This window comes from Synchiropus splendidus, chromosome 15 (assembly GCF_027744825.2).
Source record: "Synchiropus splendidus isolate RoL2022-P1 chromosome 15, RoL_Sspl_1.0, whole genome shotgun sequence".
NCBI lineage: Eukaryota > Metazoa > Chordata > Actinopteri > Syngnathiformes > Callionymidae > Synchiropus > Synchiropus splendidus.
The window spans coordinates 2,852,957-2,870,476 of NC_071348.1; the positions used below are offsets into that span (position 1 = coordinate 2,852,957).

Below are 17,520 nucleotides of genomic sequence, written 5' to 3' on the forward strand. Positions count from 1 at the left end.
TCTGGGCAGTGTACATCACCTGTCTCTCTCTCTCTGGGCAGTGTACCTCACCTGTCTCACTCGTGTGCGTCTAGGTGAAGAAAGACAGTCAAGTCCAGGTTTGTTCTGTAAATCAATGACTTTATTTTTTTTAAATCGCATCATGATGCATCACAATAAGTGATGACATCATCAGTGATGACATCACCAGTTACCAGGTAGAATTTTGTTTTAACTTTATTTATTCATCAGGTCAAAATCAGCAGTAAAAAAAAAAAAGGCAGGGCGTGTCTCTGCTCCTGGAATGGCTCTCTGATTGGCTGATGACTGGGACCAGGAACCCACAACAGACATTGATCAGCACAAACAGATTGTTAATCGACTATGGTGACAGTTAGTGGGCCGTTAGTTAACGAGGAATGTGAGCGTTAGAATCCCTTATTGGACACGAGCACCTGCATCTCTTGGCCTGGTCTTCCTCCACTGGGGGGCGCGCAGGAGCGCTTGGCACCGACAGAGGACGGTAGGAATGTTCGAGCAGGAATATCATGGAGAGAAGGCGGGGGACGGAGGAGATGGGGGGAGGGGGGGGAGCAGCGGGAGGGGTTTGGCCGCGGGGTGAGGAGGTTCAGCAGGAGTTGAGCTCCTCCATGGTCTGGTTCAGAGTGGCCTGAAGTTCCATGTTGGCGTTTCGGGCTGAAGTCAAAGATTCTGAGGAGAGAAGAGGAGTGTCACACCCTCAACCTTCTCCCACTCAAGCGTGTTGGCCTCACCCTCCAGATCATCAACGGTCCTCTCCAGCTTGGCGACGGAGCGTTCTCCAGACTCCGCTCTGCTCTCGGCCTGGTGAAGAGTGGCAGGACAGTGGTGACGTGTCACGGAGACGACAGGAACTGGCACGGACTGCTGCGGCTCTTACCTCCTTCAGTTTGTCCCGGAGGCTCCTGATCTCCTCTTCGTAGCGGTCCTCCTTCAGAGAGTACTGTCGCACACAGAGCAGCCCGTCAGAGCAGCGGGAGACATGCATCTCTGACCTCCTCCTACCTTCTCAGCCTGAGCCTCCAGAGACTTGGAGCTGGTTGACACAGATTTCAGCTCCTCCTCCAACTGCCGAGCCTTGCTGCAGACGACAACACTCGCTGTCAGAGCAAGGTCACGGCGACCAGCTGCTGTCAGCGTGTCACTGTATGTGTGTGTGTGTGTGTGTGTGTGCTTAGCAGCATGCTACAGTCAAACAAGCAACAGCAGCCGGTGGAGGAGGAGGAGGAGCTAAAGCAGCAGCAGCAGGAGGAGGAAGAGGAGGAGGAGGAGGTCAGAGGTCATAGGAAGCAGCAGCAGATGACAAGTGCGACCATGATGTACAACAATGTGCCCAACACCTGATGAGCCGAGACGTCTCGGCTGATGCCCACCAGAGAGGATCACATGACCTGCACCTTCACCTGTCACTGTCCAGCAGGGGCAGCAGAGGTCCAGGTGAGAGGACGCCTCAGCTTCTAACTCAACTCATCTGTCAATCACCAGTCTTTTCTCTAGAGCCTTGATACACCACTGTATCAGTTCCCGTGAGAGCGAGTACGCTCAACATCGCCCCTCACAGGGGGGTGAAGAACCATGCATAGAAGCTGGTTGTCGCCCAAACGATAGCATTTGACAGCAGAACGACAGTGCCACGTTTCAGGTGGTTGGTTTAAGTGTCTAACGGCTCATATGACCGTCTGTACCTTGTACTCGGATGCCTGTAGGGACTTCAGTGACTGGTCATAAGATCCGAGTTGCTCCTCCAACACCCGAACTTTACTGTTGTCAGGAGAGAAGGTGGCAGCGTGAAGACATGCAGCAGCAGCAGCAGCAGCAGCAGCAGCAGAGCATGTGAAGAGTGAAAGTAAGCAAAGATGCAGAGAGACAAGTGAAGCTGTGACATCACTGCGATGCCATCATGATATGAGTCAAGAAAGTGGGCAGCAGAAGTGTGAGCGGGGTGTCAGCGTGTGTGTGACCTCTCGGACTGCTCTGCCCGTGCTTCGGCTCGTTCCAGTTCTCCCTCCACCATCGCTAGTTTGCGGGCCACCTGTCAATCACAAGGTACAACTTTCACTCACGAGGGTCACCATTTCAATGCAGCCCTTGAGCAGCCAACAGAACCAGCCTCACTGGCTGAAGACCAGTCCCCGGTCAGTCTCACCTCCTCGTACTTGCGGTTGGCCTCGTCTTCGATCAGTTTGGCTTCTCTGAGATGAACCTCCAGCAGCTCCATCTTCTCCTCGTCCTTCAGTGCTCGGTTCTCGATCACCTTCTTCTCCCTGACAGTGAAAGATTATTTGTAAGAGGAGGAGGAGGAGGTGAGGAGGTGAACAGAGGAACAACGCACCTCTCACTGTCGTCTGCAACCTTCTCCATGGCCTCCAGCTTGCTCAGCGAGGCCGTCAGTCTTTCCTGAACTCGGTCCAGATTCTCCTCACTGAGCTGCAGGCGCCGGTTCAGGTTGGAAACCTCACATTCCACCTGAGATACAGCAGGCGACACGTGAATCCAGAGGCGCCGTAACTGTTGCTGCCCTCTGGTGGACACCAATGTCACCACCACGCCAAACGGAGAGCATCAGCAACGATGAGGATCCACCTCAGTAGCAGTCAAAACCAACATTCGATATCAAGATGTTCCTTCACACAACCATGAACATCCAGTCCAAAAAGTGTGTGTCCGTCAACGGCAACTCCCCACATTTCTCACCTGCATAGACGCAACACTTCAACTGACATCTATCTACATACACTGTAGTGCCAATCGACTGAACAACACTAATGTTGCGGTGTGTCCACATTCCTGAAGTTCTGTCCTTACACTCAAGTTATTCCAGCTATGTCACACAACCTGACACACAAACACATTCAGAGAAAGTGTGTGTGTGTGTGTGTGTGTGTACCTGCTCCCTGGTCCTCTTCTCCTCATCCACCTGTCGCTGCAGTTTCTCTGCTCTCTCCTCAGCCTCCTCCGCCTGCGACTGAAGGACCTTGATCTTCTTCTTTACTGCATCAACGCTGTTCATTCCTCCGCTCATCTTCTTCTTCTGCTGTCAACAGAGGAAACAAACGCCAGTGAGAATCTGTCGAACAAAGCAAGATGACGTCAAAGCATGAAAACATTCAGCGACAACCGTCTCTGATCTGCACATTTCTACAATTCACACATTTTTCCTGAGCTACACAAAGTAAAAAAGACAACGGTCCTTTAGTCTTTCCTTTGCTGTGGGTAGAACTGTAAGCTTTTTAGAGTCCATCCATCCATCCTCACACCACTCTGGCTTGGTAGAGACGATCAAGCTCAGGCCGTGAGTTGCACTTTAGAGGGCCCCTCCCCTGTTACGCCCCTTACAGGTTGGAGCCAGCAAGTCTGAAAACCACCTTCACATAATGAAGGCATGATGTGAAAGTGCTTATCATGATGTTAAGACCAACTCATGAACCATTTCATGAATGAGCTGCAATGGCCACAGGGATTGGCTCAGGCGAGATGCAGAACACGAACATGTGCTTTGGTTGAGTGTTAGGATATATATATAATGTATATCTGCTAACCAGAGGCCCTTAAAATAATCGTCAGCTGCTGGATGAATAATTTAAGTCTAAATCTAAACCATCAAATCTGAGCCTCAACATGTTGGCACATGCTGGTGCTGACATGATAAAACTAGTAGCGCCAACCCTATTGCAGAAGAGACGTTCAGTGAGGTCACTGTTGGCTGCACCTAAGAAAGACACACAAAAACCTCACCCCTCCACCACAGAGTTACATGCATAAAATGATAAGTTTTCAGGTTGTCAGGAGTTGGTTGGGCAACAAAAATAAACAATAACTGCACAGGAAAAGGCAGCTGAATATTCTGTGTCACATCTTGACTGGTCCATGGTGAACACTGGATCCGGACATGAGACCAGTGACAAAAGAAGTGTTTAAATAAGAGATGTGAAAGAGCCAACAAAAGAAGGACTGAATCTTAAGGCAGTCCAAGCAGTGTCCTTCCACGACTTCTTGTGCTGCATTTATGCCCGTTCATTTTGTAAGTTCAATTGTTCCTTGCTAGAGGCAGAAACAACCGAGCTATTTCTGTATCAAAGTCAGGATCTTGAAATACTCCTGGATCTCAGACATCCATGTTGTCTGTGCCACCCTCATCATCACTGCAGTCCAGCATAACTGGACACACCACATAACAATGACAGTTAAAAACTCAACTCAGATCAGGAGGTTTACTTGGATGTTTTTGTGACAAATCAAATGGGGACAAAGCAGTTAGTTCCTGTTCTCACAACTTCATGAATTCACTCAAAAACCAGTCAAGCAGAAATTTCAAATTACACGAACACACCCTCATCATCAACAGTGTGCATCACTTTTCTGCAACATTCAGGATTCCTCCTGTCAGTGAATGGGTTTCCCTACTGACATGTCGAAACATCTCAGGTGATGAATTCACATTAACGTCGCATCAAAGCAGCAAAAACAATCGACGCAACTCAATATTTGTAATGAACTTCTGTTGAGTGAGTCAGCAGCTCGACTCTAACATCGCAAAGCTGCACTTCTCTTTATGTCCTGCGGTGTGGAGCAACTTTCTGCCTGTAACATTGAGGAGACGTTTGTGGCACTTAGATGAGGTTCAGATTTAGGAGATTCCACCGGGTGTGTGACGACGGCGGACGGTGTGATGAAGGTGGATGTTCTCTGCAGGGCGACGGCCACACGAGTCAAAGCATGAATTAACTCAAACGCCGTCGGTCAATCGGACGGGCCAGCACAGTCGACAGCCAAATGGGAATATCGGGCCGCAGTTTGCGGAGTCGCATGATTTACTCAGATGAAATGTTTCCTCCAGCGACACTCGCAGTAGAAGAAGAAAGGAAACGGACCACGAGAACGACAAACTCGACCGCTGTGTTGTGGATTGAAACACACCTGAGTTCCCAGCGTGCCTCGCTTCGACTGTGTCGCGTACAAACTGAGATTTTGGAATTAAACTTTATAGGAGGTCACAGAGAGGATGGAAAACGACAGACCAAGTCAGAATTTCGAAAGACTAGTGCCAGAAGACGAAGAGGACCGTTGGGGCGAAACGCTTCACGATTTCACCGTCGATTGTGAAACTAAATCTGGGAGGAAAACATCGATTCTGTTTCTGCGGTGGCGTTTTAGCGCCGGAGGCTGTAAGATGCGACCTCCTCCCTGGCCAAACGAGCTAAACTTCATTGGTGGCATGGACCACGGGAAAACACCTGCTCACCTGTTCGAGACGAAAAGAGACCCAAAGTCAGCTGTCACCCGCACTTCCCTGTTAGCACGCAGGCTAACTAGCGGTTAGCAGTTAGCGAGGCGAGTTTGTAAAAGTGAATAAACTTTGTTGAAAAACACTTCGGCTGGTACCAGTGGGCTTGTGGGCTCTCGGAATTTTATCTCCTGGCGACTGGGTCCAGTTGCAGCCGTCGGTCTTGTCGATTCTGGGCTTGGTTCTGCTTCGCCCCGCTTCCGTCTCAGCCAACTCCCAACTCAGACTCCGCCCTCTTCCGGGTTAAGTTCCCTCCACAGGAAGTGACGACGCGGATTCTTTCGTAATTCAAACTCGTCGATCTCAAAATTTGAATTTTTTGTTTTGGTGTCACGAAGATCTTTCTGTGTTTCTTATGTTTTTTAGGATCACGCTAAAGCATATTTCAATCATGACGCATCTATTCCATGTCAAGCAAAGAAAGAAACACCACCGACCGCTACTTCAACGCTGTCGATGAGACATGGATCTGACGCAGTACCCAAAACCAACCGGAGTATCATCCGCACTGACTGAACCTACTGTTTGTCTACAATGTGAAATAAGTCACAGAAAAAAAAATACAGATTGATCAAAGGTAAAACCTGAAAGAAAAAGAAAAAAACAAGAAGAGGAACTCTCAGAACAGCGGACCAAGGATATAACACATTATTAAAGAGGGAAAACACAATACAAAAAGTAATAAACTTCCAAAAAGTGGAATTTAGAAAAAAAACAATTCCATCACACGTCATCGTAGAAAAACTCACCATGGAGAAAATAGACAAAGGCGGATAGGTGACAACGGTCCTTTTCAAAACCAAAATATAGACCTTGTGGTGTGACCCGAATGATCGTGGAGACAGAGACCACATGTTTGTGTCCAGCTGGTTAGATTTATAAAGAACACACACAGTAAATTGACAGCGCAAATCATTTACATGTTTCTTCATTTATGACGGTCAAACCTTTGTACACAAACGTCTCATGCTGCAAAGTAACATTAAGTCTCAGGCCAGTTCTTAAGTCCAGCAAAGGTTCTGGTCCTCTCGGCTCAGTCTGAACATCAAACTGTCGTCTCTGAATTACAGCGGGCCTCCGGTCCGGACCGGGCTCGTTTATTTTTTACCCTGATTCTTTATTTGAAAGAACGATTCACTCAAGTTCGTGACAAACGTGTCATCTCCAGTCATTTAAAACAGAATCGGCATCTTTTCGGAACTCATTAAAACGCATGCTGAAATGTTCTCATGTTGAAATGCTAATAGAGTCACGCGACTTGTTTTTGTGCAGTTCACACATCTGTACAGCAGGTGGCACTGCTTCGTGTTTATTTATTTCTAATGAAATGTTTAGAAAGTGAAATCAAACGTTCAAGGACACTGAAAAACCCTGAAAGAGACTGTGAGGCGACCGAGGAGAATAGAGCTTAAAACTACACGACAAGTAACAATGGAGGAGGACGCTTCCATGGTAAGATGGCATCTCCAGAGTCGCCTGCTCTCTGTCTCTGTGTGTGTTGAAGCATCAACATGTGTTGTGTGTTTGCAATTCTGTGTGTGTCCAGGTTTAAATGTCCCTCTGTGTGTGCGTGAGTGTGTGTCTTTGGCAAGAGTGAGTGTCTTCTGGCAACTTTTTCTGGATCCACGTTGCCCTTGTGGTCATTTTCATGGTAATTGTCTCCATGGCAACTGCATCCAAGGCAGATGAGACCACTGTGATCTGGGTGTCAAGGCAACCGTTGACTGGGTGTCAACTGTGTCTTCTTTGGTGACTCTCTCACTTCCCTTTCTGACAACTGACAGCCTTGATGCTTCTTCGGTGACTTCTATTGCAACTCATTATGCAACTTTGTGGTTGCTATGGTGACAGTGGCACAGTGTCAACTGCCATAATGACCATATTTGTCCAAGACTGTCAGAGGACACGTCACTGTGAGTGTTGCTATGAAATGTTTTGACTCTGGATATCCAGTTCTTCCTGCCCAGAAGGGAACAAACGCTTTGAAAGAGACAACATGAGCGTCTGAGGTCCTCATGAGGCCCTTTTGAGACACAATCAGAACAAGTTCAGCCGATTATAGGTCCTGACAGGAAGTGAGCGGAGCTGCACGAGGAACGTCGTCCTGATAAAACCCATCCAGTGGAGGAGGCACGCTCAGACAGTCCCAGAGTCAGCGTGTGTTCAGTCTATGAACAGATAACTACGTCTACAGTCGTATAAATATGCGGCCAACGCCACCTCAGATTCATAATAATAATAATAATAATAATAATAAATCTATAAAACATCTACAGATTACAGCAGATTAGGAACAGTTTAACCACTGCCACCAGCAGCTGCCATGGCTGCCAGGTGTCCCAAAGGCATTCTGGGTAGTGTAGTCTTCAGTCTGTTTTAAACCAAGGCGTTACATCATCAAGAGGAGAGGACAGCATGTGTTTTGATGGACAGGTGGACGCTCGAGTGGACCACTCATGTCGCAGACTCACCATCAAGTCTGACTTCAGGAAAGTGCTCATTAATTCTTCAAAGTCCAAATCAAACTGGAGATGCAGCCAAATTCCAGTGCGGTTGCGGATCCGTCACTTGATACACAGAGTTTCTGTGAATGGCTGGGCTCCTTGAATATACATAACAATCGAGACTTCAAATGCCACGGTTTATCTACGGTGTGGGATCCTCCTGCAGTCATGTGATCTGCGACAACCCTGTGATGTCATCCACCTGCTCTCCTCTTGGCTTCGTCACCATTTGTGGTGAAAATGAACGAGAAACTCAACAACACTGTTGATTAAAGAGCGACTGTCACTCACCACAGGTTCCACCCACCACACTAACCCCGCCCACAGTTTCAGGTCCAAGCGGGACAGAAATGTTCAGCTTCAGTAGAGTTCCAGCCAAAAGCAGGAAGTGACATCACCTCCTGTCCTGGACCTTGAAGTGTCTTGTGACATCATCACCGGGCGACAGCAGGTTAACTGGGCTCAGTGCCGCACTCGCTCTCCTCAGGAATATCCTGCAGGTCTGGAACGCAAGCAGTGAAGTCCACAGTGATCAGGACCATGTCATGATCCATGAGCTGGGGGTGATGTCACCAACCTCTGGGACTGTCTGAGCGAGGCGAGATCCTCACCACCTCCTCGTCCTCATCTCCCTCCTGGACACCATCTAATTGGTCGACGGGCTCTTGAGCGGCCAATGGAGCAAGAGGAAACAGCTCCAGCTCCCTGCTGCCCCGCCTCCTGCCCCCCTGCTGACCACAGAGGTCACATGACTTCACTGGTCCTCGCAGCCAATTGAGTGTTTGGGGGTCACTCACCTGCTCCGTCTTCAGCACATCCTTCAGCTCGCCATTGCTCCGCCGCCGGCTGCCCATCTCCACCTCCTCACGATGATGCCCCTCCCCCTTCAGCCTGAGCCGTGTCACCTCCTCCTGCAGCAGTTCCACCTGCCGCCTCAGCAGCACCGCCTCACCCGGGTTCAGACCAGTGTCCCCAGACATGGAGCGGCTGAGGCGGGGGCCGGGGGCAGTGCCCGGAGCAACTCCGGTCCTGAAACACAGCTCCAGAACCGAGTCCTGACGGATCACGGCAGCCTGCAGAGCATGAAGCTGCGTGCTCAGGCTGATGAGTCGCCGACAGACTTCCTGTAGAGGACAGGTGTCACTCTGGCTCCCACACTGAGATGTAAGGGGACAGGGGGTGCTGCTCACCTGGTTGAGAGCGCGGTCCAGCACCTGGTTCCCATTCCTGTCCTGGAGGTCCAAATGAGAGTCGGTTAGTGAGCAGACTTTGGTGGATCAAACTCTGCAGGATCATTGAAAAAGTACCTTTGATGGCCCATTCAGGTCTACAGAACCATTGAGAGAACCAGAGTCTCCATCTGCGGACAGAAGGATGAGATGGTGAGGGTGTGTCAAGCTTTGAGTTGAACATCTTGGTAACCGAGTCTGGACTCACTGCTGAGCTGGTTGCTGTCAGTTACTGAGGTCTTCTGGACATTGGCGCCAGACAGCAGCTGGCTCAGTTTGTCCACTGCAGACAGAAGCACAGCGAGGTCAGAGGTCGGCCAGTCATGTGACCGCCTGGATAGGAGTCACTCACCTTCAGAGATGGCGGTGGTCAGCAATGGCTCGGCCTGTGGTGCGTGGGGAGTGTCTGCGCGGAATATGTTCCTATTGGTGGACGAGGGTTTGGAGGAGGAAGTGACGTCCTGACCTTCTTCTGCTCCCCCAACCGTTGCCTCCATCAGGTCGGAGAAGAGAGTGACGCGCTCCTGCAGGAGCTCCAGCACCTCTCTGTCCTTCTGCTGTATGTCCGCTGAGGGCAGAGAGGAGAGGCGGTGAGTAGGAGAGGAGGAGGTCGGAGAAGAGGAGGAGGAGTCTCACCTCTCAGTCGTCGCAGTAGAGCTTTGTCTTCAGTCTCGATGAGAGGAAACTCGTCTCTGGACGGGCAACTGGAGGCACATATGACGGAGAGAGTGAGACAGGCATGGGATTGAGAGCGAGACAGCCTGGTCCCTGCAGCATTGGTCCTGACCTGAGTGCTGCCTCCTGGATTCGGTTCATCCAGGTTTTGCGGTCGTCTTTGGTGGCAGCATGCAGTTCGTACATGACTGGGGGGGAGGAGTCACTGATCAAGTACATCCCTCGCTCCTGATTGGCTATATCTCTGACCAGCAGGTTTGTCAGTGAAACCACTGGAGATTTGTCCTGAGAGACAGACGGGTGTCAGCAGTGTGTGTGTGGGTGTGTCGGTTTGTGTGGCACTCACCAGTGAGGCAAACGCGAACTTCTGGTCCTTTTCCTGCAGGAAGACTAAGATGTCTGACATCAGCAGCATCTGCACGTCTGCACACACACACAAAGTGACACACACAATCAGGTGACGCCAGGCTCCTCCCCCACCTCCTCTTGCTTCTACCTTTCATCCTGGAGCCCTGGACCTTCCACTGCAGCGCTCCCTCGTGGAGGAGCCTCCTCCTCAGCAGCTCCCCCCCTTTGAAAACCCCACCTCCACGGACCTCCGCAATCGCCCGGGGGTCCAGACGGGCTTGGATCTCCTGCAGTCTCCTGGCCCGGTCCAGTTCCAGCACTTCCTTGTCTACAGAGCTGATCAGATCCTTCAGCAGCACCAGAGCCTGACGCAACGACTCCGCCTCCTCTTCGTTACCTGCAGCAAGTGAGACAGCTTAGCACCAGCGAACCTGCGACTCCCGGGTCCAGCTCCCAGGAGTCTCAGGTACCTTTGGTGTTGTCCAGAATTCTCTGCAGCAGGACGGGGTACTTGGTGATCCGCTGGGTCACCAGGAGGATGCACTCCTGCACGCCGTGGCGGCGCAGCAGTGGCCCGCGACACGCTCGCTGGGAGACAAACGGAAAATGGTTTCCATGGTGACGAACGAACCAGGTGTGACCACAGCAAACAAGACAGGATTGCGTCGTGGTATGGACAGGAGGAGGGGGACTCTGCTACTCACCCGGATGAACTGCTGCAGTCGTCGGTCTCTCATCAGCGTCTCTTTGTAGAGTTTCACAGCTTTCGGATGCCGACTGCAGAACTCGGAGTAAACCTTCTTCAAGTCGTCTGCACACTGACCCGAGAACTACACACACACACACAGTCAATCTCAGTGTCCATGGCACCAAGGTGGCCAGTGGGTGGCGGCACCTCACCTGTCGCAGCAGCAGCTCCCCAATCCTCCGAACAACAAAGTTGGTGGCACTGCCCTCCTGCAGGCCCTGCTTCCTGTGTGCCAGGAGCTCGGCCAGGAAGGATGAGTGCAGCTCCAGTAGTTGGTCCAGGCAGGGGAAGATGGAGTGGACCACGCCGGCCTCCAGCATCACCTCCTCCTGCATGCCGCGCCGCCACACTCCCTCCATGATTCGCAGTGTCCTCACGTGATGGAACTCTGTCTGGATCAGCTCTAGAGAGCAGAAGGAGCAGGTGAGCGGCGGAACAACCCCTGTCGCCATGGTAACGCCGCCTCAGGACGCCCAAACACCAGTGAGCGACTTGAACCCACCGTAGATGACATCCTGCTGCTTGATCAGATCCTTGTGAAGGGTCTGCAGGAAGGTGGGCTCCACCACGGTGCTCCAGCTGTCTGCCTGCACGCTGCTGCCCTCCTGCTGCAGCTGCTCCAGCAGGGGGCTCCACCACCACTCCCCTGCACACACACACACACACACACACTCAGGGTGTGTGTCACTTCCTGACTGTGGTCAAACCCTCTCACACCTCTGATGTCTAAAAACTGTTTCGTCCAAAAAAAGTCTGCACAAGAAACCTGTCACTCAAGCAAACAACCAGAAAAACAGGAAGTAAGACACACACCATCGTCTGTCAGAGACTCCATGGACAGAGTTCTGCTACGAAAGTTCAATGACTCCGTGGACTGAGACAAGATCCTCCGCAGGCCCACTGTGTCCTCACTGACCCTGGAGACCAACAGGTACAGAGAGACAGACAAGTGGTGAGAGGTTGAAGCCATGGCCTCCAGAATTTGTGACATCATCGTGCACCGGCAAGACTCACCCAGCAATGTTGTTGGTGGAAACGCTCTTGGCTAGAGAAAGTCCGGACCGGACCCGCCTGGAGCCGAGCAGAGACTGGCGCAGGCTGTCGGAGGGATAGATGGCAGAGCTGGGTCGCTCCTTCATCATGGGTGCTGTGGAGAGACAGACAGGTGAAGTGCCGTATGACCAGCCAGCGGCGAGAGAGAAAGACAGACGGGTAGACTCACTTTTAGTCCGCATGGCCACGTTCTGGAGAGCCGAGCTGTTTCTTGCTATAGCCAGTTTCTGTTGCTGTTAGACAGACAGGTCTATGGTGAGTGAGACACGTCTACAGCAAAACAAGTTTCTTTAGAGATGCACTGCTCATTTGTGAGACAGGGAAGAGGACAGAGAGACAGGTAGCTCACATGGGGAACTGAGGGGTCACCAGAGAGACAGACAGCTAATACGTGAGCAAGACAGGAAAGAGAAGCAGACAGGTCAGACAGCGAGACAGACATGCTTGATTTGGACAAGCAGTTGTGGTGAGGGAGAGACAGGTGCAGCAACATGAACTCAGACCAACAGGATGATCGAGTGAAAAGGAGCGACAGAATGTCAGTGCAGCAGAGACATAGCTTGGGAAGGAGAGACAGGTCTTACCTTTTGCTTCATTTTGGCACAGCTGGCGAGACTGTCTCTGCAGCGGTTGTGGATGGTGACATTGCAGGCTGTCACACAGACAGACAGGTATAAGAATGCAGCATGTCCTTCGATGACATCATCCCCCACTCCAGAAATGTTTTAGATCTAATGTGATTCACTGTGACCTGACTTCTGTTTGTGAAGACAAATACAGTTCATTTTGAGAGGACTAGAATGTGGACACACACACACACAGACGCCAGGAGTCTGTTGACACACTGAACTGCTCACACACACACAGCTTCTTGACCCAGTTCCCACAGCTGACCTATATTAACCAATCACAGCCGAGAGTGGCTCCTCACACAAACACACACGTGGTGGCGGAGCCGACCCGCTGTTAGGGTAGGGAGGGTTAACCCTGTTAAACTGACCCCAGCTGTCTGTGTGTGCATGTAAGTGTGTGTAATCTCTGGTGTACATCTGTGAAACTGAAGCCAGCGTCTGCTCCACACACCAGGACGGCGCAGACGTCTGCTTTGTGTTTGCTCTGACGGTGGTGTCTCACGTGTGTGTGTGCGCCTGGACTGACGTGTTCATTTGAATTGTGTAAACAGCAAACGTCAAGCTGTATTTGCACATTGATGGCGAGATGAGTCAAATATTTGAGGAGCAGGATCCCAAGTGTGTGAGTGTGTACCGGGGCAGCTCAGCGCCTCCTTGGCCGTGATGCTCCTGTTGCAGGACGAGCACAGGGTGGTGGACGACACGGTCAGAGAGGTGAAGAGGTGGCCGTTGTTGGAGCGGGCCTCCCGCTCCCGGGCCTCCTTCTCTCGCTCCCGGGCCTCCTTCTCCCGCTGCTTCTGCCGCTGCTTCTCCTTGTTCTGCACACGCACACACACACACGTTAACACAGCAGCCAGTCATGTGATCATTGGAGGTCAGCCTCTGGCGTTGGACTACCCTTCCCATGAGGACCCCAGACTTCACCTGTAATGCAGGATGCCTTTGAGCAAGGCATCTGAGGCGGGTGGATGAAGCCAACACTACAACTTCTGAAAGATTGGATCAGATATCGGAAGTGGATTTCATTAGAGTGACACTTCCTTCAGCCCTCCCCTCTTCATCATACATCCTCTTCCTCCAACTCTTCTTCACCTCCGCCCTCTAGCCCTTCTCTTCTCCCGGCTCAGACTTGGAGGAGCTGATCTTCATCTTCGCTGCTTCAGAGCCAGGGAGGAGGCCGCATGTTATGCAGGTGTCTGAGGGTTCACTTCTGAATGCTGCCTGTTTGCAGTGACCTGCTATGGTGTTGCAACTTCTTCTTTCTGATGTTTTCAGTCCCACTGGGAGGGACAGGAAAGGGAAGTGTGTGTGTGTGTGCGTGTGTTATATTAATCACTTTTCAGACCAAAAGTAAGCAACATCATTTCCTTCCACAATGTCACGTCCAACTACACCTTTCTCCAAATTAACAAGCTCATCCTTCGCCACTATAACGTCCAGACAGAGAGGACAGTGGAGGGTGAGCTCACAACTCAAAGATAACAAACAGTCACACAACTGACCATATTTCCAGGACCTCGGGATTTTCTGGACAGTCTGCAGCGTTTCGCGAGACAATTGTGTCGGAAACGGAGAACACACCCCTTTTTTGTACAGTGTTGTTACGTATCACAATATATCGTTCACTCCTGTATCGCGATACGCACTCGGATTCTTATCAAAACAGAGACCTAGTCTGAGCAACAACGTTTGTGTTGTTCTGAAATACCAACACTCATCCTCAGCAACGGGTCGAGACAGTGTTGCACTTGTATTGCCTGGTCAGACAGTATAGGGGTGGCAAAACATTACGACCACCACTGGTGTTGCCCTAAATGGTGGAAGATGCTTCGCAATAAACGGTGAGAGACAGACAGACACACATAAGACAGAGGTCCCTTTCTTCTGTCCTTACTGAGCTTCTTTATTAATGGAACAGCTGATCAGTGACAGTCAGCAGATCATTGAACCAATTCAACCGTTTAAACAAAGTGTGTGTGTGTGTCTGGGACTGTGTTTGTCATGAGACAGCCTTGAGTTTAATGGCAGTGTGGCTGCGAAAGTGAAACACCAGCTGAGAGTCTCTCACTTCCTCTGGGCAGAAGCAGGTTGATCTATTGGGATCCAGATCTGGGCTTTCTGACCGTCCTAGGGCTCAACACCGAATCCGAACCAGCGTAGCAGGGTCCTCCACCTCACGGAGACTGAGATGATCTGGCACTCGCATCAGAACCACTCAACCTCTACACAAGGTTCTGGTCCCCCCCTCGAGGTTTGCTTGTCAACAAGCCACAGTCCTGGTCTTGTCTCATGCAGAGGCCCGTGGCCACTGGTTGTCCTCCTCCGCCCCCCTTCAGCTCGGGTGAACCCTTCCCTCAGTGGAACAGGAAGAACTGGTTTCAGGGTCAGCGGCAGGCAGGACAAAGGGGGACTAGTGACTGGAAGATATTTGAGGAGGCTGCTGATGGAGGTCTCTTTCAGGGCCTCACAAAAGACTGCTTGGGCTTTATTTTCAGCCCCCTGAGGGAGACTTGGACCTCGTGATGTCATCGGTCCTCACTGACCTTCAGAATCCGTATCTTATCTAACACTCCAGAGAAGCCATTGCCAGAAGACAGGGAAACCTCGATGTCTGCTTCAGCTCGGACTTAAAGTGACCCAACCATTGTGAAGTCTGATCCTAGATCTGCCCCTGGAATCCCCCACAGCTGGCCAAGAAACCCACTCTGACCATGGTCCACCACTAGCCAGAGCAAACCCCTTCTCTGCATCACATCAACGCTCCAGACCCTGTCTTGGTCTGGGCTCAGCCTGGATGCACGAGAGTGTTAGTGGGTCCATCAGAAGAGGTTCCCCTGAACCCCACCAACCCCCCTCCAGGGGAGATCCTGGATTAGCCTGACACATGAGCAGCGGATTACAGCAGCAAACAGACACTCGGGTGCCTTCACCATCTTCACGCATGGCTGGATGCAGACAACACAATATGTCCTTGGCGGGAGGTGGGGGCTCCACCTTGACCCCGGAACAGCTCACCTCCCGGCCAGATGGCGTCCAGGTCCTGGCTTCCAGAGCTGCGCCAGCAAAGATGCGTCTTTTCGGCCTGAGAGGGTAGACCAGTGCCCGAAACCCACTTGTCAGGGTTCTCAAATCAGACCAGGACCTTGGTAGAGACCTGTCTCTCCAGTTCGCTGAAGACCAACTCAGGTGACCAAGTCCCAGAGTCAGACTTCATTGACTGACACGATCACCCATGAGACATAACATTATGACCACCAGCCAATATTATGTGGGTCCCTGTGGAGTGACTGAAGTTTGAAGCAGACCACTTCATCAGCTGGAAACGTGTTGTACCATCACAGAGAGACTTGCTCAAGAGCCACTTCCTTATTCTGATTTTATAACACAGATAGCCATTTTGGGACATCAACGCCTGGTGATGCATCACAGACTTGTGCTCCGCTTTGTTTGGGTGGTGGGTTATTGTTGTTGTCTGGAACACTGATTCTGGTGGGACCCAACAGAGGGTTGTGAGGCAGTGGATGCTTTCCCTGTCGTCATAATAGATTTATTGACCTTTGAACTGTTAAGTTATTGGGTCCCCAAACCTCTGCTCTGGAACTTCAGCGACCAGCGACATGTGCCTGACTTCCAAAGGAGCTGCAGATGGAGTGACAGCTTCAGACAGGTGAGTCAGTTTCACCTGAAGGTGAGACGAATCACTCGCTCCTTTGTTTTCAAGGCTCCTTGCATTAATTCTGAGTCCGGCCTTGGCAAAGAAGAACCCACCGTCATCGTGGGAGGAAACCAGAGTGTCGTAACAGGAGTCACATGACAGTATCATGTTTTCGCCAGGAGTCGTTTAATGACAGGAAGTGGCCATGTTTACTTCCTGATTGTCTCTTTAATGACACTATATGATCTTCAGTGGAACATTAACCAGCCGAGTCGGCAGGTGACCTGGCGATAACTCAGTCACAGACCTGATGAATCCCAGTGAGACTCGCTGACCTGACAAGTGGTGAGAGGACCCGAGACACGGTGGGTGACGACTTCTCTGTCTGTTGGTCTGTTGGTTTGTGAAAGCATCCAACCGTTACCCAGCAAAACATCCGTCTGACTCGCTTCCTGCTGCTCCACCTACTGTGTGCAGGTATCACACCTGTCTATTGTCTCATTGAAACAGATTATTATTTTAGTTGACAACAAACAGGTCAGAGGTCAAACTTCCACCTTCACTTCCTGACGCACACACACACTCACAGACACACGCACCCCTCCCCCACTCGCTTCCTTCAGCAGGACAAAGCGGCCACGCTGCTTCTAACGGACTCTGAAGAAAACACAGTGGATCCCCAAAACACAGCAAACACCCTCAAAGGTGTGACACATTTGAGGGTGAACACACACACCGACACACAGGCAAGTCAGGAAATCCACGGCCGCAGTTTTTAGCGAGAGAAGAAGGGGAAAGAGTGCGGGAGTGCGCTTCCCTTTTCTCAGACTTCTCTCTCTCACACATACTCGCAGATATAAACACGCACAAAGTCTATACACTGCCACACACACACGCAAACAATCACACTCCCACAACCGAACCGAGGAATCAGAGCTATGAATGATGACTTTAACGGCTGCGGTCGAACCGGGTCGGCAGCGCGGTCCAGATGTGAGCGCGAGGGGCAGAACTGTCGACAGAAAGTGAGCTGGGCAGCGAAGCGACGACTCTGATCGATCACAACGGCACAAACCGATCACTTATCGATCATAATGAATAATGATAGTTGGCGACGCGTACACGCGCCCGCGTGCCCGAGTCTTTCTCTCTGTTCTAGGGTGGGCTCACCTTCATGTTGGTTTCCTTCATCTTGTCCTGCTTCCTGCTCTCCAGCAGCCGGGACATCCCCGCCGACTGATCACAGCGATCGATCCCTGATGGATAATCCAGTCGAGGTGTCGGTTCTGGTCTCGGAGCGGTCCGCAGTCCTGGTGCGGCAGGCGGGGGTTCCTTTTTGATTGACAGCCACTCGCCGCACTTTGAACCAATCAG

The 17,520-nt window shown here is 51.2% G+C and overlaps 2 protein-coding genes across 7 annotated transcripts; both read right to left on the reverse strand.

Annotated features, from left to right (window-relative positions):
• Positions 1-84: 84 nt before the first annotated feature.
• LOC128772105 (tropomyosin alpha-4 chain-like) lies at positions 85-5,545 on the reverse strand. Of its 5 annotated transcripts, none has more exons than XM_053888187.1 (9): positions 5,261-5,521; positions 2,906-3,052; positions 2,351-2,484; positions 2,165-2,282; positions 1,980-2,050; positions 1,704-1,779; positions 899-961; positions 753-822; positions 85-690 (listed from the first exon to the last, which is right to left on the reverse strand). In XM_053888187.1, exons 2-9 carry the CDS (start codon positions 3,038-3,040, stop codon positions 608-610), a joined length of 750 nt encoding a protein of 249 aa, XP_053744162.1. In that variant the 5' UTR covers positions 3,041-3,052; positions 5,261-5,521; the 3' UTR covers positions 85-607. The 5 variants fall into 5 exon arrangements, with proteins under 5 accessions (XP_053744162.1, XP_053744161.1, XP_053744160.1 ...); XM_053888186.1 differs by lacking the exon at positions 1,704-1,779 and adding an exon at positions 1,024-1,099 and having other exon boundaries at positions 88-690; positions 2,906-3,049; positions 5,401-5,545; XM_053888185.1 differs by lacking the exon at positions 1,704-1,779 and adding an exon at positions 1,024-1,099 and having other exon boundaries at positions 89-690; positions 5,401-5,544.
• A 157-nt stretch (positions 5,546-5,702) lies between these two features.
• Positions 5,703-17,468, reverse strand: arhgef2 (rho/rac guanine nucleotide exchange factor (GEF) 2). 2 transcript variants are annotated; one of them, XM_053888140.1, is made up of 21 exons: positions 17,317-17,468; positions 13,126-13,309; positions 12,444-12,511; positions 12,029-12,092; positions 11,821-11,953; positions 11,620-11,723; positions 11,309-11,452; positions 10,959-11,209; positions 10,763-10,888; positions 10,529-10,646; positions 10,207-10,455; positions 10,057-10,133; positions 9,823-9,995; positions 9,672-9,739; positions 9,388-9,603; positions 9,244-9,318; positions 9,114-9,166; positions 8,997-9,038; positions 8,604-8,930; positions 8,384-8,534; positions 5,703-8,308 (listed from the first exon to the last, which is right to left on the reverse strand). In XM_053888140.1, exons 1-21 carry the CDS (start codon positions 17,371-17,373, stop codon positions 8,259-8,261), a joined length of 2,730 nt encoding a protein of 909 aa, XP_053744115.1. In that variant the 5' UTR covers positions 17,374-17,468; the 3' UTR covers positions 5,703-8,258. The 2 variants fall into 2 exon arrangements, with proteins under 2 accessions (XP_053744115.1, XP_053744114.1); XM_053888139.1 differs by having other exon boundaries at positions 8,384-8,537.
• Positions 17,469-17,520: the final 52 nt, after the last annotated feature.

What these genes read in the sequence shown, in the direction of transcription:
- LOC128772105 (XM_053888187.1), bottom strand. Translation starts at nt 3,040, where the DNA reads ATGAGCGGAGGAATGAACAGCGTTGATGCAGTAAAGAAGAAGATCAAG. An exon ending in TACAGGCATCCGAGTACAAG is followed by an intron (nt 962 to 1,703) that starts GTACAGACGGTC and finishes TGTGTGCGACAG; the next exon opens with TACTCTCTGAAGGAGGACCG. An exon ending in GACCGTTGATGATCTGGAGG is followed by an intron (nt 691 to 752) that starts GTGAGGCCAACA and finishes TTCTCTCCTCAG; the next exon opens with AATCTTTGACTTCAGCCCGA.
- arhgef2 (XM_053888139.1), bottom strand. Translation starts at nt 17,373, where the DNA reads ATGTCCCGGCTGCTGGAGAGCAGGAAGCAGGACAAGATGAAGGAAACC. An exon ending in TCTACTGCGACGACTGAGAG is followed by an intron (nt 9,604 to 9,671) that starts GTGAGACTCCTC and finishes CTCTGCCCTCAG; the next exon opens with CGGACATACAGCAGAAGGAC. An exon ending in ACCTGAATGGGCCATCAAAG is followed by an intron (nt 9,039 to 9,113) that starts GTACTTTTTCAA and finishes TTGGACCTCCAG; the next exon opens with GACAGGAATGGGAACCAGGT.